Source organism: Thermobia domestica, chromosome 2 (assembly GCF_964235325.1).
Source record: "Thermobia domestica chromosome 2, izTheDome1.hap1.1, whole genome shotgun sequence".
Classification (NCBI taxonomy): Eukaryota; Metazoa; Arthropoda; class Insecta; order Zygentoma; family Lepismatidae; genus Thermobia; species Thermobia domestica.
In genome coordinates, this window is record NC_137455.1 from 77,704,556 (window position 1) to 77,730,952 (window position 26,397).

The following is a 26,397-nucleotide window of genomic DNA, read 5'->3' on the forward strand; positions in this document are numbered from 1 at the left end:
AGAATTTTATAAATTGTTTTTCGTCTTTAGGCAGTTCTCCTATAATCTTTCTTATCTTTTGTGGCATTGCGAGACATTTTTCCCGTTTCCGCTTGTTCTAAGGTGCACTGAAACCAATATTCGTATCCATTGAGGAAATATCGATTTCCTGGTACATACGCTTTATACAATTAACAAAACGCACAAAAAGTTCAAAAAAGATATCAAAGTTCTGGTTGCACTAACGAAGATTGGGCAAGCGAAATTTTTGACTTCAAGTATTGCTGTCACCTTCAAGGGCGCCGATTTCTCTGTAAATTTGGGGGGTCCATTCAGATGCAGAAGGTGTATATATATATATATATATATATATATATATATATATATATATATATATATATATATATATATATATATATATATATATATAAAGATTTAAGACAAATTACACACAAATTATGAGTATCCTTGTGAAATATTTTATTTGTAAAATTCTGTTAGCTTACCAATTTTCTGTGTACTTTAGCTATTTTTGAAAGCGTCTGCTGGCACAACTTATAACCTATTCAACGTTAAGCAGAGCTTAACCTTTATCCTATCTTTCAGCACTCCCAGGGCAATAGAGGTCAGAGCTGTTGACGTTGCCGCATCACATCATTTTTAATTCCTTCTTGGGTTACTTTTTTATTTATAAAAGAGAAGAAAATTTATGATCGAAATCGTGAAGGAGTTCGACACTGGCTGTTATTGCGAGTGCCTCGTGTGGAGTGGTGCTCTGTGAACAAGAGAGTTGAGTTGGATTTCCTATACACCCACACTACACTTACACTTTCCTTTACATTTACATGTGCATACATTCCCTTCTTTTTTCTACTCTTTCTTCTTTTTCATTTTACAGTTACCACTTTTCCTCTAACTTTTTGCCCTGTTCACGTTGGCTTTCAGCCCTTTCACTGTCTGAACTCCTTTCCCGACTTTGACTTTGACTTTTTTCCCGACTTGTGTTCTGTATTTTATTCTATTTTGCTTTTGAATCATAAATCCTCTGTTTGAGGTACACATTTGACCATTTTTGCATTAGTAGCACATATGACTAGTGAGCCGGTGCACCGACCTATTTGACTAATAATGGTCTACGACAAGACAAGAAGTAGTGGGTGCCTCGTGTCTGGTGGTGCTCCGTGAGGAAGAGGGTTAAGTGGGCCTTGCTATACATCTACACTACGCTTACACTTACAGTTACATTTACACGTACATATATCTCCTTCTTTTTTATACGCTTTCTTTTTCATTTTATACTTCCCACTTACTCTTACTTTTTGTCCTGTTCATCTTGGCTTTTCGCCCTCTTTCCTTGTCTGAACTTCTTTCCCGATTTTGACCTTTCCCTGACTTTGACTATTTTCCTGACTTGTGTCCATTTTTCCCGATTGTGTCCTGTATTTTATTCTATTTTGTTTTTGAATCATAAATCCTCTTTTTTGAGGTACACATTTGACCATTTAGCATTTGTAGCACATATGACTAGTGAGCTGGTGCACCTACCTATTTGACTGATAATAGTCAAAAGACAAGACAAGACAATACAAGAAGGCTGCTGGTATCTTTAGTGAGGGATGTTGTCTATTCTAATATCAAATAATAATACAACAATAGAGTAAAATTCAACTATGGATGTGAATACTTTTCAGTTCCTGTGTAGTTAATGTTGTAGCGTCAGTGGAAGTATTAATGTTGTTTTGTGGATATATATGAAATTTCGCAGCTAGAACGAAGATGGGCCAAGGTAAAAGTCAATTCACGGAAGCTGAACTCCAAGATTATCAGGTAAGAAATGAATAGTTTTGGGACAATTTTTGGTATGTGGTGATCCATCTGCGGAATATTACACTATGAAATTGTCGTATAATGCTAATAAACAGTTTCTGAAATACCTTGGAAGAACCGTCTGCTCGACTAATATCTTGCTCTTTATCTTATGGTGAATATAGTATACAACAGGTCGTCATCATTTCCAGAGGACTCACGAAGTTCAGCTTTTTACGGATTATTCATTGAGGATCTAGGAACTTGAAAATGGGGGGTAATAATATACAACAGCTCCTCATCGTGTTCCGTACTCGAGGATAGTTCTTACTCTTGCACCACGTACAGAAATGGTGGTATGTCATGTACAAGTGGTAATAGAACACATAAGAAACCCAGATCATGTTGTACTCACACTGGAATATGCAGTATGAGTACACCGTGATCTGCGTTTCTTATGTGTGCTGTTACAACTTCTACATGAAATACCATCACGTTTGTACGTAATGCAACAGTAAGAACTATCCACGAGGACAAGACATGCAATATGCGTTCAAGTACCTCCTCCCCCCACACACATAGTGAAATATAAAGTACAAGGGCATTACAGAGGCGCACATAAAGTGCACCGTACTCGAGGATAGTTGAAACTCTTGCACCACGTACAGAAATGGTGGTATGTCATGTACAAGTTTCAGTCGATAAGTAAATGAAAGTCGCTTTGTTACTCCATTTTCAAGTTCCTAGATCCTCAATGAATAATCCGTAAAAAGCTGAACTTTGTGAGTCCTCTGGAAATGATGAGGACCTGTTGTATACTAAATCCACCATAAGATAAAGAGCAAGACATTAGTCGAGCAGACGGTTCTTCCAAATTTTGACATTTGTTACATTTTCAGGTTAGGTTAGAGCTTTGTGTATATATATATATAGAAGAGCGTGCATTAAATTAGGAGCTCGATTAGTACTTGAAAATTGATTTCAGAAGGGATTAGTATAAATACAGTGGCATTAAAACGACAGTGCATAAAGCACGAACCAACGTCTGCTAGGAGACCACTAGAAAGCATGAATAATATCTAACCGAGTCAAGCAGGAGCGCAACAGGAAAACCTGGGCGGCAGCGAGGGGTGTGTCCGTAAGGAGCAGGCGCGTCAGTGACGGGTATATGCATAAACTAGAATAGTGGAAGAAGACACTGATACATACAATACCTTCACCAACACTTAAAATTTATTGCAATATGCTGTGCACTGACAGTAATTATTTATATTCACACTCTCATTCCTTCACGAAAAATGTTTTACATCGTATTTTACCTATAAATTGCATAATTACTAGAATCGTCTGCTCAAGTGAACCCGATCAACTTTACAATACATTTTTCCAGCTGCGCTATTATAAGTAGGACTACTTGAAAAGGATAAAATAGGGTCAGTTTAGGGCTAGAAAAGTTTGGGACCATTCTGTGAAAATTGATCAAGTATAATTTCGTGTCTTTGTAAGAATAACAACTGCAGGGGACATTATAAAATCAAATAAAACAACGAAGACTTGTGTTTCCTATATTATATAAATAACATCAAAGTAACAGCTTAAGTTTAGAGTTGCCCCTCCAGTTTGAAGGTGCCCTTGGACTTTGCAACATACAAAAAACAGTGCTTAAAGTATTAAAAGTTGTTACATTTCACTTAACTTTAGTACTCCGTGGGCTTCACAAAAATTTAAAAGGTTTTCTTCATTATTTTTGCGCATCCGTTACACCTGTTCGCCATATTTTACAACTTCCATGCTGCTGAAACCTTCCTCTTCCGGCAAATAGTACTAACTTCCACATATCTTTTCTCGTATTAAACACAACTCTCCTGCCGAACTTACATTCCTAAACATCAAATGAAAACTTCAAATTATCATTTCTTACCTCATTTCTCCTGTAAATTTTCCTGCTTTTTATAAAAAGCGGAGGGGTAACTCTAAACTTAACCCAAAATGACGATTTGACGTGCGAACTCCACCTAGACGGCTGCACAAATTTTGATGATTTTGGTATGTGATTGGACCATGGCCCAACTTAGATTTTTAGCTCATTAGTTTTCCCTAGAGGGAGAAAACGCCTCTAACCAGTAGCGTAGCCAGGATGTGTGTTTGGGGGGGGGGGCAAGTGCTGTTATAGGTACACATAGAAAAAATTACAAACAAAACAATATATAAATATAAAAATATATAAAAAATTACAAACATCAGAGTACCAAAGTACATTGTCGGACCTCTTTCGGGGGGCGGCCCCTCTGCCCCCCTTCCCTACGCCACTGCCTCTAGCAATAACATTTCAGTGTTAATGTGTAGAATGAAATTTAACGGCAATAGATTAATCGTTTATTTGATTTGTGTAGAAGCCAGTTGTTTACTTTAGTCGCACTTAAACTGCAGCAACACTGCAGAATTTTATCAGTAAAAATTCTTATACTATCAACAATGGGAAAAAGTTATTACGGTACCATATGCATGTTTGGAAGACCAATACAGGATTAGAACAGTCATTCATGGAAGTAGAACTCAATCATGTATTAAATTCCGTAAAAAGAAACTCTTGCGTGGGAATAAAACAGGTTAACAATCAACATATCAAAAACTTAGCACCAAATGGCAAACAAATATTATTATAACTTTTTAACATTGATGGAATTGTGAAACAATCCCCCCATATGAAACATAGATAGTAGTATTTTAAAAGAGTAATAGCGAATAAGGCTCCAAGAAACAGTGATTCGCACCTATATAAAAGCTTCTCTTCTCATGCGAAGCCGAAACCGGGAAAAAGAAATCGTGTTGTGGAGTTCCGGAGAGTTGTAGACCAATAGTACATCAATAATAGACCAATAGTGTAAACAACTAATATTGTAGCGGTTAGCGTGGTACTTGAAATACGATAATACACTCTCTTTAAACATTTGTGGACTCAGGAAAAAAAGATATGTTATAGGTTCGTTAGGTACTATCTATCAAGGAATAAATATACACCTGATTGTGACTCTGGCATCCCTGCGCCGACTAATGTGGAGAAACTGAAAATTAAATTAGTCAAATCTGTATATCGCTGAGGGTCAATGAAAATCTGAAGCACAGTTTAAGATTAACAGTAGTCGTAGTAGAGATAAGCGTCAACAAGATGAAAAAAATACAAATGAATCTATGAAACAAAGAAAAGCAGAGTAGAAGATTAAAAGTAGTGGAACAGATTGAAATTGCTTGTAAAGACGTCAATGAACGCCCTGAGGATGAAGTGGTCGTCGTCTAATGGATAGGGTAACAGACTGCCAGTCCGAAGGACAACAGTTCGACTCCATATAAAAAGCTTTTTTTAATTTATAATTTTTACGGTGCTTGATAGGCGACGACAGACGTTTTATTATTTTACACTAAAGGAAGATAGATGTGCTATTGTTGTTGATGATTAAAACTAACTTTGTATGATTTCGAATGTAACAGTATTTAAGATCATTGAGGGTAATTATGAGACAGATTTTACAACTTTTCCACGTTACTCAGCTCAGTGGCGTCTCTCGCATGTAAAATTTCGGGGGACATCAAAGAAAATGATTTAAATGGTACTACCTAATCCAACTTGTTTATTATCTTCAATTCCATTTACGGACCCCCTGTGAGGTATATCAAGAATTCTTATAGCCTAATCATTTCATAGCCTGAATATTATACACCTAATAAATATAATTTTATTATTTATGTTATTATGTCGTTAGTAAATAAAGTAAATGAGAATAAAATATTGAATATTTTGTACTTCAAAATATTTGGGGGGGACGCGTCCCCCTCGACCTCTCCCCGCCAGAGACGCCCATGACTCAGCTTAGATTAATTTTGAAAGCAATTAACCTAGTCAGCAGTTTATGATCCCAATAGAGGAACAGTTGGCTGCCAAGAAATTTCCTGTCATCTCATAAGTTGACGAGTAAATGTCAAATTTGTGCTGTCACATAATTTCCCTCCCAAAAATAATTATGAGACACCTGTTGACCCCAGCTTTCTGTATGTGCTATTGTTTTATGAAGGAGTCCAATTGTGAGCTAAAGAAGTCTTCGTTATTTTGTGTTCATTACATAAATATATTTGGCTGAGTTACAAGAAAATAACTAAGAAAGAAAGTGGAAATAGCTACTGATGATGTTCTAACATTTGTGAGTTGACTATAATTGGGCAATAGCCTATATTATATAGTTTCAGGTTACAAAACAGGCTTATGAAACAAATTTAGACCAAATTGTAGGCTCTTCAGTAGAAAACAACTTAGGATACTTCTATTTCTTTATATTTTAGTATATTGATATGTAGCCTAGGTTATTTTCAACAAAATAATGTAGGTCTACAACTTTGAAAGTTACTAAGAAACAAGATTATAGTAGTACCTAAACTACAGAATACAGCTTTTTTGAAACTTAAAATAGTAGGATACAGAGACAGATTCCAGTTATTTCTCAAATACATTAATCTAGAATGCGTCTCATAATTACCCTTCATGTAAGCAAAATGAGACACAACAACAACAAAATGTAACTTCGAAACAAAAGCCCAAGTGACAAGTTCAACTTAACCTATAACTGCTGACTTACCAGGTTTCCACTAACACCCATTGGTTTCACAACAGTGATATTACTGCATGAGTAGGTATAAAAGTTAATAGCAGGATTCCAAATTTCAAAACAATTTTTTGGAATGAGTTCGTTAAAAAAAAAATTGTTACTACCAAACTGTTGTGAACTGAAACTTAAAAATGTAGACAGAGCATTGCGAAGGATATTACTAAATGTATGTTCTCTTAATTTGTATTATTCTTCAGTGGTTGAAGATTAGTGAGAGGTGTCTCATAATTACCCTCGCTAACCCTAATTAATTTAGTCTCTTGTCGTATGAACTCTCAAACTATTTCGGATCGATGGCTTCAAACTTGACGTAGCTAATTGGATTTTTCTGTGTTTATGTCGTTTTTCCACATCGCAGCTAAATAAGGGCAAGACCTACAGTTTAACATGAGTTCCGAACATTCGGCTGTACCTGGAATTGAACTCGGGACCAGATGCACCAATTGTGGCATGGAAACAAGTTAGAGCCTAGAATACCGGAGTTTTCCCCAAATTTATGGGAGGCTTTATATAGCCTACTTCTATATCAAAGACTAGTTTACATAATTTGAAAGTCCTCAAGGAGTTGTCATAACTCCCTAAATTTCATTTCAAAATTTTCAAAAAAACATCGGATGGACATTGCGTTTCATAGAGGTTCATACAGTTAATTGAGAGATAATTTCAAATTACCAGCAGAACCGAGGCAAACATACAGTAGGTTATTATCCATTGCTTGCTTCTTCACTTATGTAGAGATTTCCAGTTTATATTTTTTAATCGATACACGGAGTACAATGCCTATGGCGGCTATTGTAGTAAAAATAAAGAAATTTGTAGCCCCAAATGTTATGTGTCCAAAGTGTTATCGCCTTTATAATGTGCTTGGCTGACACAAAGGGATGTATTTCGTATATTTTAAGTGATTAAACTTCGGTGCACCACCTCAGATGGTTCATTCTAAACTAAAATCCCGTACCGGTTTTTCTCCTCATGAAATTTTTTTTGAAACAAGAATGAAAACAAAACAGTTACAATTCTATATAAAACGAAGAAATGAACTGGTTAATCACAGCGCTGTTTTATCTGCCCTTGTAGATATGGAACAGAGGCTTACTGCCTAAAGCTTCTGTAAGGAATAATTTGGATATGTTGTTGGCCATATCTATTAGTAGGATGAAGTGGGAAAAAGCTTTGGTTAAATTAGAAATAAAAAGCAGCCTTACAACAGAATCGTATCCTCAACCTTCATAAATCAACGCACTAACCATTTACTTCACGGAGACCGACATACTGTTCACTTTTAATTGTACTGGATTTATCGCGATAAAAATTGTAGTTGGTTTTCTTTAAAAAAAATAAATCTCAAGGAGAGGATCTGGTTGATTATTATTTTAGTTACTTGCGAGTGTCGTGTGAAGGTGTTTTAACTTTTTAATTATTTTAGAAAAAAAGAAAAAAAAAGATTGGGTGCACAGGGTTGGCTAGTTTGTAAACTAGGTATTTTTTTAAAAAAAAGAAAAAAAGTTGGTATAAAGCAAAAAGTAAATTTAGAATTAAATTTGCCACAAACTTTGTGTATCTCAAACCATCCGGAAGATCTTTTCTCATCCATTACAAACTCAGGAAACATGAATGTAAGTTACTAATTGAAATCAAAATATTTTCTGCGTAACTATGTATGACTGGTTGAGAGCCAGAGTGAACTCAAATTATTCTTATTTGTATTCACTTAAAAAAAAAAAAAAAAAAAAAAAAATGCAAATTGAATGAAGTTACTTGGACTAAACTCAGTGAATTAACTTGAACTAAATTAGATCTTCTTTTACTTAGTGGTGAGCTATTTTGTGGCTAAGCGGTTAGCGTACACGCCTTTAGCGTGGGTGATCCGGGTTTGATTCCCGGCGGGAGCTCATGTGGTTCGGATTCCACGTTAATCAATATGTTCCGTCTCATATAGCCTCGCTGCTGAAAGGGACGTTAAATTCAAAATCAACTCACTCATTTACTTTGTAGTCTTTTAAAATTGTCTATTTATTAAAATGACATATATAACTGTGCAGTGGTTTGACTTGTGCAGTTATGTACCGGTACCTTTTTGTTTTTACTGATTCTTAAAATATACACACGTATGCAAGATTAGTAGGGTGTATTTCTATCAGGTGTCCTCGGTGCATACATCGGTAATTTATTTCGGGTGTAAGCCGAGTAGTAGTTCAGATCCCGCGTGAATCGTAAAGTTGCTAGATTTCTCAGAGAGAAAAAAGGAAGATCTTATGAGTCTCAGGCAAAAACTAAAACAGAAGTTAAGGATATTGAGAATTTACCTGTAAGAAACGTAATGTTTCACATTGTAACGCAGAATAATTATGTTTGGAAACTGGGGCAAAGTATAGGTATGACTCCCTGAATAGAGAGAAAGAGAAGAAAAGAAAAATAATATTTACCGTACAATAATTCAGGAAAAGATACAAAAAAAATTCAATATGCTCTGAAATCAGGGAAGAAGGGGGGGGGGGATGAGTGAATAATTTTTTTTAAAACCGTGATTACTGTATATGGTGCCATGAAACAGTTTCTCGGCAAGATAAAAGCTTTTCTTTCTTTTTAAGGAAGACAAGTACTGGTATTAGAATACCTCCTTTGCAGCCGTATACGATAGTGTGAAACAGATTTCCGTAACTCTATTTTCCCCGTGCGCAGAACGGGAATTTTACCTAGCTCAAACTATAATAATATGGTTGAAAAAGAACATAGGGACCGTCATACTATGCAATCGTTCATTAAAAGCAATGCATACAATATTCTTTCTCCGACACTTACATGCACTAACTCATGATGCTGTATGTTATAATAATTTCAAATCGTCCGCGTTCCACTCTCTTCGATGCCCTAAATGTGTTATTTTCTTGACTCGTTTCATAATTACAAATAGGTTGCGAAACAAGCAGCCATATTCAAACACACCAGGTAACGATAGAAACTGGAATAAGATATTTTAAGGCATAGAGAGGCAAATTTTGCCAGAAATCACATTTGTACCTAGACCTAGGTAACTTTTTTTTTTTTTTTTCTGAGTCCAAATTCTAACATTACGGTACTTAAGTGTTCGTAATTTGATTAGTAATTTGGAAATAAAGTACAGTTGTACATAGAATAAAGCTAGTTATTCCGTCAGTAATACAGTATTTTAGTTAGAACTAGGAAGTAGATAGTGATCAATTGCTTAATTAATGAATGTCTATTTTCTTTCTTGCAGGACTTAACATATTTCACTAAGAAAGAAGTTCTATAGTAAGTATAAAGAAGTCGGAAGAAGACTAGTGATAGGTGTATTTTTCATATGTAAAACCGTGCAATTATTTCCTCTAATGAAGTGGATTATTGGGTTTTGCCGAGACAAGTACGGTAATAATCACAAAAATATTACCAAGTGGATATCAGTTCAATTCGATGCTCAAATGCTGCATATTTATTCTTTTTATGTTTAAATATATTAGAATTACTTCGTGATATGCCCTTGTTTTTATTGTATTGGCAACTTGCACATGAGATTCAACCAATTGCCTGAAAGTTAGATTGGAGATATGATGTTAACCTGGTTAATTGCTAATCTGGTGTTAATTTAGGTAAATATTTGTTGAATGTATTCAACAGAAAGCTCTGGTTTTCTAGGATCTGGTTTATCAAAACATAAATGATTCCAGTGCTACTCAGATCAGCGAATCATAAATATAGAAGTTGTTATAAACCAGAGATTTCCGATTGCAGGAGTTCTTTTGCATTCGATATAAAATATTCAGCTTTGTTCATTGACGTCCATTTTATAATTTACAATGTTAATTTATGAAAAAAAAAAATCTGCTAAAGGTTATCGATTCCATCTATAAGTTTGTTTAAAAAGCATTAAGCCTTTGGAGGTCAAAATTGAGAAGACATTCATTTCTATTTAAAATAACAGAATGAAACAACATATACACCATTTTATTCGATGATTTTCTGTTATTTTTTCGGTAACACAATAATTTTATCCCTATAGAAATTCATTTGTTTCTGGTCAAAAAATTGTGAAACGTGGTTTTGACAGGACGCTTTTGAAACTAACTTAATACCATTCAGGAAGTTTTGCAGAATCCGAAACAAATGATAGTCGGACAGTGCTAGGGTATATGGTGGATGCATTATAACCTCTCGGCCAAGTTTTTCAATATCTAACGGGTCGTTAAATTTGTATGCGGTCTGGCGTTGTCAGCATGATATACGATACCCTTTCTGTTGACTGGTTCCGGCTTTTTAATTGCTAGACACACTCACACTAGTTGTTGACAGTACATGACTGAGTCTATCGTTCTGCTCGGCGGCGGCAGCTTGTGATGCACGATGCTCTTCCAATTCCACCAAACCCACGGCATTGCCTTCCTTGGCGTCACTTCGGACTTTATCAGACTGGAATTTCTCACCTCGATCACATTTTTTTCACATTATTTTCGTGGGTTATCTGCTTTACGTCACGCATGAGCAGCCTCTTCAAAAATGGCTCGTGTTCGGCACGTTTTCGTAGAGATTCGAAGATAGAAAATTCGATCGAGTGAGTGTTTTCTTAAGTCGGATCATGTTGTACCCAAACGTCGAGCTTTTTTTTTTTGTAGCCAATTTTCTCCAAATGATTTAACATTGATGATGAATATTCAGGTCATTGGCGGGGTCATGACTGTTTGCATGCCGGTGTTACTCGATTTTTGCCAGAATATCATTAACTTTTTATGTGATTGGTCACGTACTCTGAGGAGTATCTTATATATCAAAATTTCCTAAACGAAAGCGTCTAAAATAGATTTTTAAATAACGTATCTTGTCCGTAAACAGCTTGAATTTCTTCATGGTCCTGCGCAACGTTTGCGCCTTTATCGAAATGAAATTGTAAAATATAACTCTGTTTTGTGGAAAATTGTCTCATCTTCACGACACTATACGTTACTTCTGATTATAAGAATTCCAATACTTTTTGCACATCTGCTAGCTTCAGTTGTCAAATGGCGTGAGGCCTGACCCGGTGCGACTCATATAGCCTGAGATCTGGTAACCAACGCGATGTCGTGCACAAAACTTTCAATACGCCGTAGACTACCTGATATAATCGTCACAAAATTACAATCAGATTTCTGTGAAGTAATTCTTGCTTACTTCTATTTAAAATATCAGCCTGTTTGATGCTCTACTTGTTCGTATCTTTTTTTTTTTTTTTTTTCCCTAATAGAATCTTTACCAATTGAACTAACAATTATGTATAGAGAAGAAACGGTTTATTTTGATATTTATTTCAAGGATCCAACACAAGAGCAGTCTTTTCTTAGCTATATATTTAATATGCACGGTATAGCTTCCATGAACAAATATTTATATATATTGCAAAAATGAAATGGACATGGTTAAATCATATCGGAAAAATGGCTGAAGCGTTTGTATCAAATTTTTGAACATGGTACTGTCATCGAGGTTTTTTTAACGCACGCAGTGCATGGTATCCAAGTTCCGCGAAGAAAATGAAAACTGGCCTGCACTGCCGTAAGCATGTTATACACGAACAAGAGTTTTGGGTAAAATCGCGGATTTCGAGGCTCTGTAAAAACGATACTATTAAGGGTAAAAATATGAGATCTAGAATTTAAGGAGATATCCGAGAGATGTGCTTATACCAAATCTCGAATTCCTACCTTCAACCCTATTCGAGCACTGCACCCCTAAAATATGCAGTTTTTAGGGTCACTGACTTACTCATAACATTAATTTGCTAGTTTCCAATGAAATAGAAACATGAAACTTTACATAAAGGTACCCTATTATGACTTGAGTATGGAAAAAGTCCGAAATGTGAGGAATGTGCTATGGGAAATTTTTTATGGGCAAAAAACTGTCCTTAGCCAAGCAAGAACTGGTTTCACTTACTTACTCATCAAATTGATTAGATACTTCCCAATGAGATAGAAACATGAAACTTTACATCAAGGTACCCTATTATGACTTGAGTATGGAAAAGGTCCGAAATGTGAGAAAGGTGCTATGGGAATTTTTTTATGGGAGAAAAACTGTCCTTAGCGAACCAGAAATCAGTTCATTCCCTCACTCATCAAATTGATTAGGTACTTCCCAATGAGATAGAGACGTGAAACTCTGCATAAAGATACCTTCTAATGACTTAAGTGTGAACAAATTCCGAAATTGAGGAATGTCCTATGGGAATTTTTTTATGGGTGAAAAACTGTTTTTAGCCAAGCAGAAATCGGTTCATTTACTCACTCGTCACGTTAAGTACTTCTTAATGAGATAGAGACGTGAAACTCTGTATATTGGTACCTTATAATGACTTGAGTATGGAAAGATCTGAAATTTAAAGAATGTGCTAAGAGAAATTTTTTATGGGTGAAAACTGCCCTTAGCCAAACAGAAATCGGTTCACTCACTGGCTGACTGAACATAGCAATGACCAGAGACTTCCCAATGAGATAGAGGCATGGATTTCGGCATAAATGTACCTTATAATGACTTGAGCGTGGGAAATGTCCGAAATTTAAGGAATGTGCGTGAAAAATTTTTAATGGATGAAAAATGTCTTTAACCAAGCAGAAATCGGTTCACTCACTCACTCATCACATTAATTTGATACTTCCCAATGAGATAAAACGTGAAACTCTGCATAAAGGTACCTTGTAATGACCTGAGTATGGAAAAAGTCCGAAATATGAGTAATGTGCTATGGGAAATTTCTTATAGGCGAAAAATTGTCCGCAGCCATCAGGTACTTCCCAAGGAGATAAAGATGTGAATGTCTACATAAAGGTACCTTATAATGGCTTGAATATGAAAAATGTCCGAAATTTAAGGAATGTGCTATGGGATTTTTTATGAGCTAAATACTGTCCTTACCCAGAGATCGGTTTATTCGCTCACTTATCATTGATTAGGAGATAATGAGATAGAGACTTGAAACTCTGCATAATGGTATAGTCCGCAGCAAAAACCTGCAACATGAGCATGTATGTTTATTGTGAAACTACGCCTAACAGCCCAGGAAATCAACATAACGTCTAAGTGACACGAATCACGCCAGGAGAAACCTCGGCGTCCTCCCCAGCGCACTTATTTAGGAGCAAAAGACTTCGTCATTTCACAAAAAGACTTACATGCTCATGTTGCAGGTTTTTTGCTGCGGACTGTACCTACCTTACGTAATGACTCGAGTATGTTAAAGGTTCCAAATTTAAGGAATGTACTACGGGAATTTTTATGGGCGAAAAACTGTCCATAGACATTAGATACTTCTTACGAGACAAAGATGTGAAACTCTCCATGCACGTACCCTATAACGGCTTCAGTATGAGATTTGAGGAATTTGCTATGAAAAATTTTTCACAAAAAAAAAAAAAAAAAAAAAAATCCTTACAATCAGAAATCCTGAACGATTCCGTTATTCAACACATAATGTGCATAGTGATAATATTGTCAATCGTCCGAGTGGTCGAGTGGATGCCCTCCTCGCTGGTCTATTGGGTATGACGTGCGCCTTTGGTGTTTGGGTTCCGAGTTCGATTCCCGGTGGAAGGGCCTTTGGAATCTTAACTCTCCTCGATTTTTCTGTGTTCGTATTCCTGTCGTTCTAGGTTAATAAAAAAACGAGCTAAGCCCACTGAGAAAAGTCCGTTATCCGGACAGCGGTATATTGTACAAATATACGGGATCCTTATGTTTACTACTGAAATCAATACTTAGCATACGTAATCCATATGCTACATTCGTACTGTCCTCTTTCCCGCTTAGATGTTAAACCATGTCGTTGCAGGATGTCTGACATTAACAGTCTTCCATACATTACATACATATACGTATGTTGCGTAATTCAGCTATAAGTTACATACGTCCATTTGTATGTGAGATCCTGACCGCTTATATACAGTTATTTCGTTCGTGCGGAAAGTACGTTTATTCGGAATACTTATACGGAAAGTATGTATAAAGTATACTTCTTCAGTTATACGTTTAGTGTATGTTAAGTCCAAAAACTACAGGATTTACAGATATAGTACGTTTTTACGTACGCCACATACATTTTTCTCAGTGTGCGAGTAAAACAAATGAAAGCTAGTAATAAGTAGTTAAGCAAGTTAATGAGGCATGTTCTGTGAAACAGTTAACTTTTAAGAAATGTGAGCTAAGGCACGTACATACTGCCGTAAATTTCGTAGTTGGAAACCCAGACAAGGAGAGCCAATATATATATTTGCTTTTTTCGGTGAATATTTGTCCTTTATTGCAGTCATTGGTATTAAATAGATATTGAAATTAATTTGATAAGTAAGAGAATGTAGAGGTGGGGATATTTAGAATTAATGAAGTTTTCGAAGAAATGAGAAACCCAGTTGTTCGACTTTTATGTGACTAGCAACAAAATGTAACCGATTCCGTAAATATATTAATTACACGAGTTATATTATGGTTACCACAGTTGTTATGTAAAAATGATCTTGATGCTTCGTGTCTATATCTGTGAACAGTGTGCGAATCTCTTACGTATCATCCTTTTCATCAACAGTGAATTCCGTGCTTTTGCTCTTCATATTTCCTGAATTTGTCCAGCTGGGGGCTTCGCCCCCACATCCCCGCCTTTGCTCGGCCTACGGCCTCACATCTCTTAAGCCCACAATTCTACTGAATTTCAATTTTATTTTCCTATTTCAGCTATCTTAAAGATAAGATTTTGTATCCCAGGAAAACGCCTATTTAAATAACATGGGGATTTCTTCATCCCCCTTTAGACTCCTTAAAAATTAAAAATATTCACTTTTGGCAATTTTCCTGTAGGTTAGTCCCGGAAGGCTATAATCGTGCCAAATTTCATCATTCTAATCCTGCCGGAAGTGTCTAAACATTTTGGGGTGTAGAAGACGTCCCATGTAAATAACATGGGAAAGGTTTTTCAGTTCCCCATAAAACCACTCTAAAGTTAAAATTTTTATCTTTACTGAATTACTTAGGTAATGCTAACGAAAACGTACAAACATACCGAATTTCAAGTGTTTATTCCAATTTCAAGTTCTTAAAACATGAGATTATGTGTCAAAAAAGACCCATTTAAATAACATGGGGAAATTTTTTATCCCCCTTCATCATTTCAACTTTCCACGTCAACCGAAACCCCTATAATTTATGTCAGTTCATTAAGTTTTATGTGTAGTTAGGATATGTTGGTGGCACATATAATTAAGTTTACAATCTATTTGAAAGGTGTATATCATTGGAAGGAAAACCCGAGGCAGTATGAAACCGTTCAACATGCGCGTCATGTAATGAACTCCGAAATTTCGCAATGTGGAAGGGCAGAGAACAACTAAGTATATTGAAACACCAGCTATGTCTAGTGATGTAGCATCGAGGATTCAACATCAAGAGTTGGGATCCTGTTGATACTCTTGGTATTTAGGTAAAGAAAAATGACATGTTAGCGATCGTGATTTTGTAGCTCGGATATATAAATTAGAATCTCGTTTGGACATAACTCTCTGACAGATATTTAATAGAAGAAATCCTCCCCGCTGGTCTAGTGGCTAGCATGTGTGCCTTTCTTGTACAGGGTCTTGGTTCGATTTCCGGTGGGAGAGCCCTTGGGAACTAATGTTGCATGTGATACATTATGACTCCTTTAAAAATGTACAATTCTAAATTAAAATCCAACAATATGCTACAATTGAGAATCCCAATATACGATATTGATATGGCGAACTACAAAAACACCAGAGGTGAAAGAAGTGCAGCCAAGTTTGTTAGCCTCAAAAAGTGTTGAGGTGAGGATGGATGAGTCAAGTTCCTTGGCAACTGCATCTGAAACAAACACTGGAACTTGGCGCGAAGTGTCAAGGAAAATTGTGTTAAGGAGCCTTATGGATAGTGGTGGTGGGCGTGGTGGATTTGGGGCCACTATCAACCTTAGGAATATCAACTTTGCTAAGGCACATATACAGTATACTGCATTAAGATTGGTGGTTCGAAACCCAGACAAGGAAAACTTATACTCGTCCACGAAGTGTCAAAGAAAATGATGTTGACGACCTTAGTGACGGTGCTTGTGAGCGTGGTGGATTTGGAGGCCACCGCTAGCCTTAGGGCTAAAATGGCCCCTCCGTGAAACTAGAAACAGACATCTTGATGAATTCGAATATGTTGGACACCTCGCGCCAAGTTCCAGTGTTCGTTGCAGATGCAGTGGCCAAGGAATTTGGCTCATCCATCCTCATCTCAACACTTTTTGAGGCTGACGAACTTGGCTGCATTCTTTCACCTCTGGTGTTTTTGTTCAGATTAATCGTATTACTTTAATTAAAATGTGTGTCGGAAAGAAAGGAAAGGGTGTTTAAAATATATGCTAAAAATAGAATATCTCAAGAATCCCTTAACTTAGCGGTGAAACTTCGTATATAAACTCCATATTAAAAAAACAGATAGTCATAAGCTCTAGCGTTTTCGGAAATTTATATTTTTTAAGGGAAGATATATATATATATATATATATATATATATATATAATTTATTTATTTATTTATTTATTTATTTATTTATAAGTGTAAAGTCTCGTCATCAAGAAAAAGTGCCAAACCATTTAAAACGACTTGTTGAACATAATTAGCACTCTCATTGAGCTGGGTTTTTATCAGGTCACTTTTCTTAAAATCCCTCTTCTAAGAGGGAGGGAGGAGGATTTTTAAGAATAGAGAATAGCACGAAATCCTCATTTTAGGGAGATGAGGCTTGGTACAGTCCGCAGCAAAAAAACTGCAACACGAGCATATAAGTTAATTGTGAAACGACGAAGTCTTTTGCTTCAAAATAAGTGAGCAGGGGAGGATGCCGAGGTTTCTCCTGGCGTGAGTCGTGCCACTTAGACTTCATGTTGATTCCCTGTGCTGTTAGACGCAGTTTCACAAACTTACATGCTCATGTTGCAGGTTTTTTGCCGCAGACTGTACAAAAACTCGTAACAATCGCAAATATTATCCTGATATGAATGATTGACAGCTAGAATTAGTCATTTTCGTCCGCTCATTACATTAATGTGTGGAAAACTGTGCAATGACTTCCCTAAAGTCCTTTCTCTCTGTCTCTCTCGGAAGTGGCTTTTGATGTATGCCAATGTATGACCTATAAAACGTATTTTTGTGCGTATATGATCCTCATAAAATAAAGTTTATATTACACTTCTTAAAGACGTTTCAAAGACAAAAATAGAAAAACACAATTTTTGCTACCCCTTACTCAATATTCAAATTTTGATTAATGTTTTCATAATATGTAATATCACTACAGTGTTATTATTGTGATATGTCTTATTTCCATTTCATTGTAACTGAGGCGTCTTTTAATTGTTTTATTTTAGTGCTCACCAGAAATTCAAAGCTCTTGCACCGGAGAAGGTTGGCCACAATAAAAATGCCAAGCTGCCTATGACAAAAATGTTACAGTATCCGGAATTGAAAGTGAACCCATTTGGTGATAGGATATGCCAAATATTTAGTTCTAGTCGAGACGGGGACTGTACCTTTGAAGATTTCTTAGATATGATGTCTGTTTTTAGTGAAGCTGCTCCCAAATCAGTCAAAGCAGAACATGCTTTTAGGATTTTTGGTATGTTGCATTAATCTATTGTTTAATTGTTTCTAACGACAGTATTGCATTGTATCGAATTATTTCAGTTCTCTTAAATCCTTGATAGGCAAATTAGGTGCATTGATGATTTTTACGATTCATTGCAGAAGCATACGTTGTATATTGGAGAATTGAATCTAATGCTTACAGTGTTGAACGTTGCTATGAGATAGTTTAAAGCCATGCAATATTCTACAAAGATAATTTAAGAGATTTCCAAATTATGCTATTGATAAGTAGAGAGTGTAACTCTGTTCGTTTGTTTATTGATAGGTATCAGAGCAAATATCGTTAAGATATATATATATATATATATATAGCCAAAGTCACATGTTTAGCAGTTTGTGTATATATATTTGTTTGCCGCTTTGTTAGTAAATTACTGTGTTTATTTATTTACCAATGCTAATAGATGGGATTAGTATTTATGTCTACTTGATTTGACTACCATCTGGAAAGAAGCGGGGGCACGGTGTTTCAGTGGTAGAGCATTCACCTCTGATGCATGGGGTCCCTGGTTCGATCCCAGCTCGCGCCAAGTGGGTTTTGTTGTGGACAAACCATGTTCGCGGGTTTTCTCGAGATTCTCCCATTTCATCTCACTTTTTTCAGTACATTATTGCTTTCATTTCTCATCATCACTGTCTCCTTTATCCTAGCCGGCATAGTCGTGGGACGTAAAACTGAAAGATTTCGTTTTTCATTTTCATTTTTTACCGTCTGGAAAAAATCGATGTAAATAGTCGAAGTAATCGATGGATTCGTAGATCAATGCTATGACGTAACATTTACCTAAGACGTTGCCTCATAAAAATTTTTGGTCTAAAAGTGGCCCCGGAGAACACATCATTATATAACATTGTCGTTTTATTTTGGCCTATAGAATAATTTTCTGTGGTCTGTGGTTGCCATTTTAAACACCCGATATTTCGTCACAAGATTAAATTTCTTCTCTGCACGTATCCCTCTGTTGAAACTGGAAATGGAAAAGGTCCACCACTTCATGTTTCTGTATTGATCTCCTTGGAGCACAAGCTTTAGGAAGTAACGAGAACTTGTTTCTTTGATGTGGATTCACTACTCCAATAAAATGAAATGAAATGAAATTTCTAGTTTTATGTCCCACGTTATGTCTTGTAGGCAAAAGGAGACGAATGATTATGAAAGAATTGGTGGAATGATAATGTGTGAGGAAATGGAAGAACCCCGATATAACCTATGGGCACGATATTTCCAGAGCAAACACATATTGGCCAGGATCGATCCAGGGACTTCCCGAACTATATATATGAGCGCTTTACTACTAGCCACCTTGTCTCCAAATATTCCAAGAGTATGATTCATTTTCGCTCTCGATTCCAATAGTGATCAGTTTCGCAATGAGAAGCGACACTCGCATGCTAATTTTAGTCTCATCGATTTACGGAAATTGGAGGTTAACCAGGACCATGTAAGCCAAATATTCACGTTAATTGATTTTCGGTAGTTGGGAGCCCGAAAGAGAAGATATAGCAGATATTATTATTATTGGACTTGAGTTTAACATCTAAAGTTGTAAATCCTTGCATACTGTATCGAGTTCGATCCCAACCAAATTATTAAGTCTTCACGATAGACCAACCTTGGCGTGTGAATTTTGTAGAGATTCCTTCATCTTCCTCTTCAGGCAACTAACAAATATCGTTGCCGCCATAATTTTTTATTTGCTGGTTGACATGGTCGAGCAGTCTCAGATGTTAGGCTGGTAACCGCAAGACTTATTTGTTGCAGGTTCGAATTCCGCTTAGGTCATGGATATTATATGGAAGGGCATGATTTTGTCTCTACACCTTCATTTCAGTATTATCATTCTCTTCTTATCTTTTATAATCTAAAGGACAAAATTGTGGGACGTAAAACTCAAAAATAAAATGAAATTTTAAAAAATAAATATTTCTTATCGTCCACATATATCCCTACATAGCATAAACGTGTTCAGTTAAAAAGCCAGGAAAACATTCATTACGATATATGAGGGTATGTAATAATAGTAATAACAATAATAATGGAAAGTTACCAGATTACAAGTTATTGTCTTAATCATAACACATAGCCCTTTTGAATATCCAATAAAACCTCAGTTTGGTAAATGTGAGAATGCAGTGTTTCGGGAACCACTGTGAAGAGGTTGAACACTACTATATTTTTTAGATTTCTTGCTATCTTTTGAAATTTTGAAGTGAATGAGAGAAACTTCAGTTTCTAATCTTCAATTCGCGATGCACTGTGTGTGGACTTACTTCGGTTTCCTCATTAATTTTGCGTTAATTTGTACTTCAATGTGTGTGCGCGCGCATTGTGAACGGTGTGGGTGGACATGATGTCCGTCTTAAATTTGTATGAAGGTTTTTTGAAATCTTAATATTTCATTTTTTTACTAGCCTTTTAGCTTGCGATGTTGTCTTCTCAATTTGAATATAAAAATCATTCAATTCTGCCGAATAGAACGCTATTAGAATGTTAAAAGCCACCTTCAATCTATGCTTGTCAGTAACACCAATGAACATCGTATACTGTCTCATACTCCTAAAATACAATGGTTTCTTTCTTCGTATTTCTCACAACTAATTTTCTATCAGGCTCATAAACGTTACAAATCGATGGAATAAGCATACTGTGAATATTTTGGATTAATATGTTTTAATATGATTGACATTTCGAAAAAAATGAAAAATGAAAACATAAAAAGGAATACTCGGCTCTAGAGTTGTGACCACGTCATGATTAGGCAATATGTATGAGTCCAGTAAATAGAACCCATCCCTAGTTTCTGTTTCGCATAGAGAGGATGGTTATATTTTGATACAAACAAACACGTGTTGAGGTAACAGTAATGATGTTACTATTGTGTATTATTATATTATTTCCCCAGATTTTGATGGTGACGATATGCTTGGTGTGTCAGACTTGAGACAAGTTGTGGATCGTTTAACAGGACCTCAAAGACTGAGTGAATCTGACATGCAACTACTTATTCAAAATCTTTTAGACGAAGCCGATCTTGATGACGATGGAGCTCTCTCCTTTGCAGAATTTGAACATATTATTTCAAAGTCTTCAGATTTCGCAAAGTAAGTATCATTGTTGTAATACAGATAATCTCTGATACAAATATGTTAAGAATAACAAACCATTAACTTGTTCACTGCCTCTGTTAATTCTTTTACTTGGTTACTTGGAATAATATTAGCTAATTTTGAATTGATGAACGTCTGCTTTTAAAAATTTATTTACTCTTCAACTTAGACCTTTTCCCTCAAGACATTAAAACCAGTCAGTGTTTTTAATTTCTTATGATCACTCTCTAAATTATTCCTTAAAGAAAAAAATGAAAATAATATTTATACACAACCATTAATATACAACATGAAACTAAGTACAAAACCCTTCACAACTTAGGAATCTCCCATGTTTGTAAAGATAGAATGTTCCCAAGTCTTCATTGTTGCCACATTTCAAACGTTTATACAAAATGTTTTATCGTAGTCTCTGATCATAAGCGGAGAATTGATTTACTGATTCAACGTAGCATCATTCAAATTCGTATTCCCAAGTAAAGCTGCTTACAAAACTACCCGAATTCTGTCTCTTCATCCAGATTTAACGTTGGATGTTTGATCCTAATATTATATGATTCAAACGCATGTTTATCTGCTACTGGTGACGTTTTCCGAATAATTTTGACCTCATAAGTAATGTTTGGATCTTTCTGAGCATATGTTAAGCCAGAAATCAGAGATTCTTCGATTCCAAACTTCTTTCGCAACTTTGTTCAAGCTGAATGACAATTTAGGAGAACAGGGAAAGAAAATCCATTTATTTCTGAACTTAGGTTATCAAATAGACTTAATCAAAAGCACTTTTTTACGAATTAGATTTCTGAGCTTTCGGCATTTATGGCCATGTTAACCCGTTACGTATGAGGGATGACGTCCCTCGGCGAACACATTATCCGAGGAAAGGGAAGGAAGAAAGCATTGGAGAAAGAAAGAAGCGGCCTGGGACCTATATGTGAGGTACCATCCCGGCGTTTGCCTGGTGTGAATGAGGAAAATCCAGGAAAACCTCACTCAGTATGGCTGGCCTGGAAAAGCTTTTACACCTTTTCGACCGAGTGTCCCCACCAGGAATCGAACCCGGGACCACTCGCACCAAAGGCGAGAGCGTTAGCGAATACGCTACGTAGGACCACTCCTAGAATAGAATAGCCGTCCTTTTTCGTTATTCAAATAATATATATCTGGTTAGGGACACTTGGATAAATTACCAAAATTATTTTGTTAACATTATATAATTATGGTTGTGTCTGTCACGCTATTTGTCAATGCGATTGTTCATATATTGGGATGATTAAAACCAGAATAATAGTCACTCATACGTGCACAGCGAGATGCAAAGGATACAAGATCCTGCTATTTTTGGCTTATCAAACACCCGAACACAACATTAAAGAGGTCAAAATTATTAGAAAAACATTATCACTAATATAATTAAATGTGTTTAGATATATTACTTTAAGATCTAACATCCATCAAATGTGGATGAACCCAACTTTGACAAGAATCATAATAGCGTTATAGTGTCATTTAGAAATGTAAGTTTCAATGATACTAAGTTGAATACATAACCTAATTCTTTGCTTAAGCTCAGAGACTATAAGATGAAGTATTTTGTATAAATGTTTGAAATTCGGCAACAGTTATAAATGTTTGAAATTCGGCAACAGTGAAGACTTCGCAATGTTCATCCTTTCAGTATGGCGAATTTTAAGTTGTGAAAGGGTGTTGTATGTTGTTGCATTGTATGTATTTATTTGTGTATACTTGTTTCAAAGGGTGATCCGTTTCCATTCAAGCAACTTACAAAATTCGAGACCGCGACACCTAGGAGCAGAGCATCAAAAATATACACAGATGTGTATGAGTCTCTGTGCAGTTGTATAGCAGAGTGTGAAAGTGTTGTAATGACTAAAATTCCGCCAAAAAGAAAATCGCTTTTAAGAAGGATACGAAATGGCTCTTTTCGATGCAAACTTTAGTATTTCTCGCGTATTAGAACAGTGTCGGAACATTAACTTCGTGGTAGGACGAGCCACTGTTAAAGTTCTAATTAAGCATTATGCACAGCATCCTCTTCAACGATCCACATTACCAACGAAATTGCACACAAAGAGGGCGTCGGTGAAACTTCAAGACTGTGTTGAAGAAGATCCGGGATATGGCGGTCTATGAGAATCCATTACCACAACGTGTTATGATTAGATATGCGTCCTATTTAACAGTGTATCGCATAATCTATCAAATTGAAGCTGCAACCTGTCTGAAAGGTCGTGTGCATGCTGAAACACCACGGTATATGTCAGAGCGAAAGAGCAAAGACAGAAGGCTGTACAAGTCCCACTTAGCTAGTGACTACTCGAAATTCATTGTGTCAATGAACGAAGCTTGGATCTACATGAGAAATTGTGCAAATCAGAGTGATTCTCCGATTTTTATTTACAGGGATGTTCATGAAAGGAGCGATGGAAGTTTTGCTTCAATGCAAAGAAAGTTTTTCGAAGGTTTTATTAGCTTTTGTCGCAGAGGGTAGTTCAAGATTCGTAAGCTCGGAAAGAAATTTCAAAGTCCGCTTATTAACAAGAACATGTCCTATCCCAGTTTACACAGACGAAATACTGGCCTTATATGGCGACGACACCAAGGCTTCAAATCACACGGTCAAAATATCGCTGGCTCTCTACCGATGTTTGGCATCTGTAACTACTATCCATGCTGTTTCGTTCGAGGATATTCTCGTTCAGATTCCAGATGCTAATGTAATGGATTGCTACGCTTCTCAAACTGTACCCTTCACTACGTCGAGTTCGAATGGGAAATGGCGTCTGGAAAGCTTGCAAGCAGAAATGAAACAATATACACTTAGTACATCAAGAATGAAGTCTGTTGTAGTGGAAAACTGCGATGTTGTGTAATAGTCTATTCCTGTGACCATCATATCGATTGTGGCGGAGTAGAATATCTTACGTAAGCAACAACTTTAATTTGTTCGGATAGAAACGGACCACCCTCTGTTTTCAAATATTTTAGGAATATGAATAATCACAAATTTTGTATATGCCTTGGGAATCCTAATCGGATGCGATCGACTGCCAGACCCTAAATGAAGAGCTTTGCCTTCACAGACATTTTTTATATGTTATTTAACTAGTCTTTATTTATTTATTTATTTATAAAATCAGCAAGTGGTCAACTACACACTTTAATTCGCAACTTGACAGTAAGAATACACATAAATAAAAACGAATTTTTTTATACCACACTTCTGTAAGATCAAAAGTATTCAATGATTTCAGTATTTGTGTATATTGTTATTACCAAATTATGGGCTCGAATATTACAAGTATAATTCAAACTATAAATAGATTTCAGAACAAGAAGAAAATATAATAATCATATTCTTTTGTACATATTAACATATTTTGTAGATGCCAACGTGTTTAAGATCAACAACATTCTTAAGATATGCACAATATACATAATGGAATATTCAGATATTAGAATATTCGAAGTACACACTGATTGAAAAATGTACGAAATATTGACATGTGGAATGTATCACTATAAAAGCTAAAACGTTTTGAGATTGCAATGACTTATTTTCTTCATTAGTAATCTGTAAATTGTAATAATTCGTTCTACCGTTATGAGTTATTCTGCGTTTACTTTCAGAGTAGGACTGTACGTTTTTTTTTAAAAAAACTGTACAACTAATAATTATGTATTTTTACTATTCCAGCACGTTTAGGATTCGTTTATGAAGGAAAGATTCCATTTTTCATCTGCAACTTCGTACTATGACGTAAAGTAAAATAATTTTTCAAGGTGTATGTGAATTTTCTAAAAAGCATACTATGGACATTGCAACAAGATAGATAGATTGAAGAAAATATATAAAGAAAAAGTATATTTATAGTATAATTATATTTGTCAATTTATAATGTTTGTATTTATGATTAGTTTTTTTTTTTTTTTTTAATTATTTATTTATTTTGTGTCGTAGTGTTGAGTTAGTTATATTTCTCTGAAGTTTAAGAAAGAAAAGTATGTATTGTAGTTAAATATTTTCTCAGTTGGTGTTACTTTATTTATTTATTTATTCCTTTTTATCTGTGATTTAGCGGTTGTATACCAGAAGTTAGCTCAAGAGTAGTAATCTCATTTACAGATATTACAAGTTATTTTATTTAAAAATGCATATTAATGCAGAGGTGAGATAATGGAACAGATAGACCTTGAAAACTAATAGTAATGTACATTGAGTAATCCTGTAAAAGTATGAACGAAATTATAGAGAAAAACAAGTGTTTTCTTTGAGATTCACATTTCACGTTTTTTAGATTTATATTTTAAATTAATACTCCGAAGTGTTCAACCAAAGTAAAAAGACCAAAGTAGAAGTGCTGTATTACCTCGTTTGTGATTTTTGACATTCCAATAAAAGGAATGTAAAAGTATTGTAAAAGAAACTTATTTTAAATGATGATATTCTGAACTCATTTTATTTCTCTGAAGTAAATGTAATTTCTTCAATATTTTGGCTTAAAAATGATCAGCGAATCTACTATAACAGAATTTATGCAGTAGTAAACGCAAATAAAGTCAACTTAGCTTTAATTTATATTATGATTATACTCATTAACGTCTTACATGTGGGAATTTAATGTATATGGACTTGGCTTTTAAACTAAATCGTAAGCCAAATTTTGAAATCGGAAACATCATTAAAATCGTACAATTTTGTCTTATACTAGCACGCATTAATTTGAAGAGAAGTTTTATTAACAAGATGAAAGTGATTGAAATGAAATTGGTAACATGCAACAAATTCAGTACAAGACTTAAGAGGAAAGACATAGCAATAGAGAAGTACATTCGTTCTCTTGGCGTATTCTCCGATGATTAACACCAATGTATAGACTTTTTTTTTTTCTTTCTTACAGTTAGAATGATCTACCGGTATCAAAAATTGAATGTTTATTCTATAGACCAAAAAGTGGAATTAGAAAAGACGTATTCCAGAAGTGATGTTTTGAAGTAACAATATAATATTAACAACCAAGACACAGATATGCAATCTAAATCACTGAAACATTTTATCCAAAATTAATAGCTTCCCTCCTTCTCCACCAAGAAGTGTAACTACTTTGAAATATTTATTTATATATATTTGAGGTCAACGGACTATA

The 26,397-nt window shown here is 35.4% G+C and overlaps 1 protein-coding gene across 1 annotated transcript; it reads left to right on the forward strand.

Annotated features, from left to right (window-relative positions):
* The first annotated feature begins 1,194 nt into the window (after nucleotides 1-1,194).
* Nucleotides 1,195-26,160, forward strand: LOC145673002 (calcium and integrin-binding protein 1-like). Its single transcript, XM_081742305.1, has 5 exons — nucleotides 1,195-1,806; nucleotides 9,682-9,716; nucleotides 17,845-18,092; nucleotides 21,025-21,223; nucleotides 24,948-26,160. Exons 1-5 carry the CDS (start codon nucleotides 1,756-1,758, stop codon nucleotides 24,967-24,969), a joined length of 555 nt encoding a protein of 184 aa, XP_081598431.1. The 5' UTR covers nucleotides 1,195-1,755; the 3' UTR covers nucleotides 24,970-26,160.
* Nucleotides 26,161-26,397: the final 237 nt, after the last annotated feature.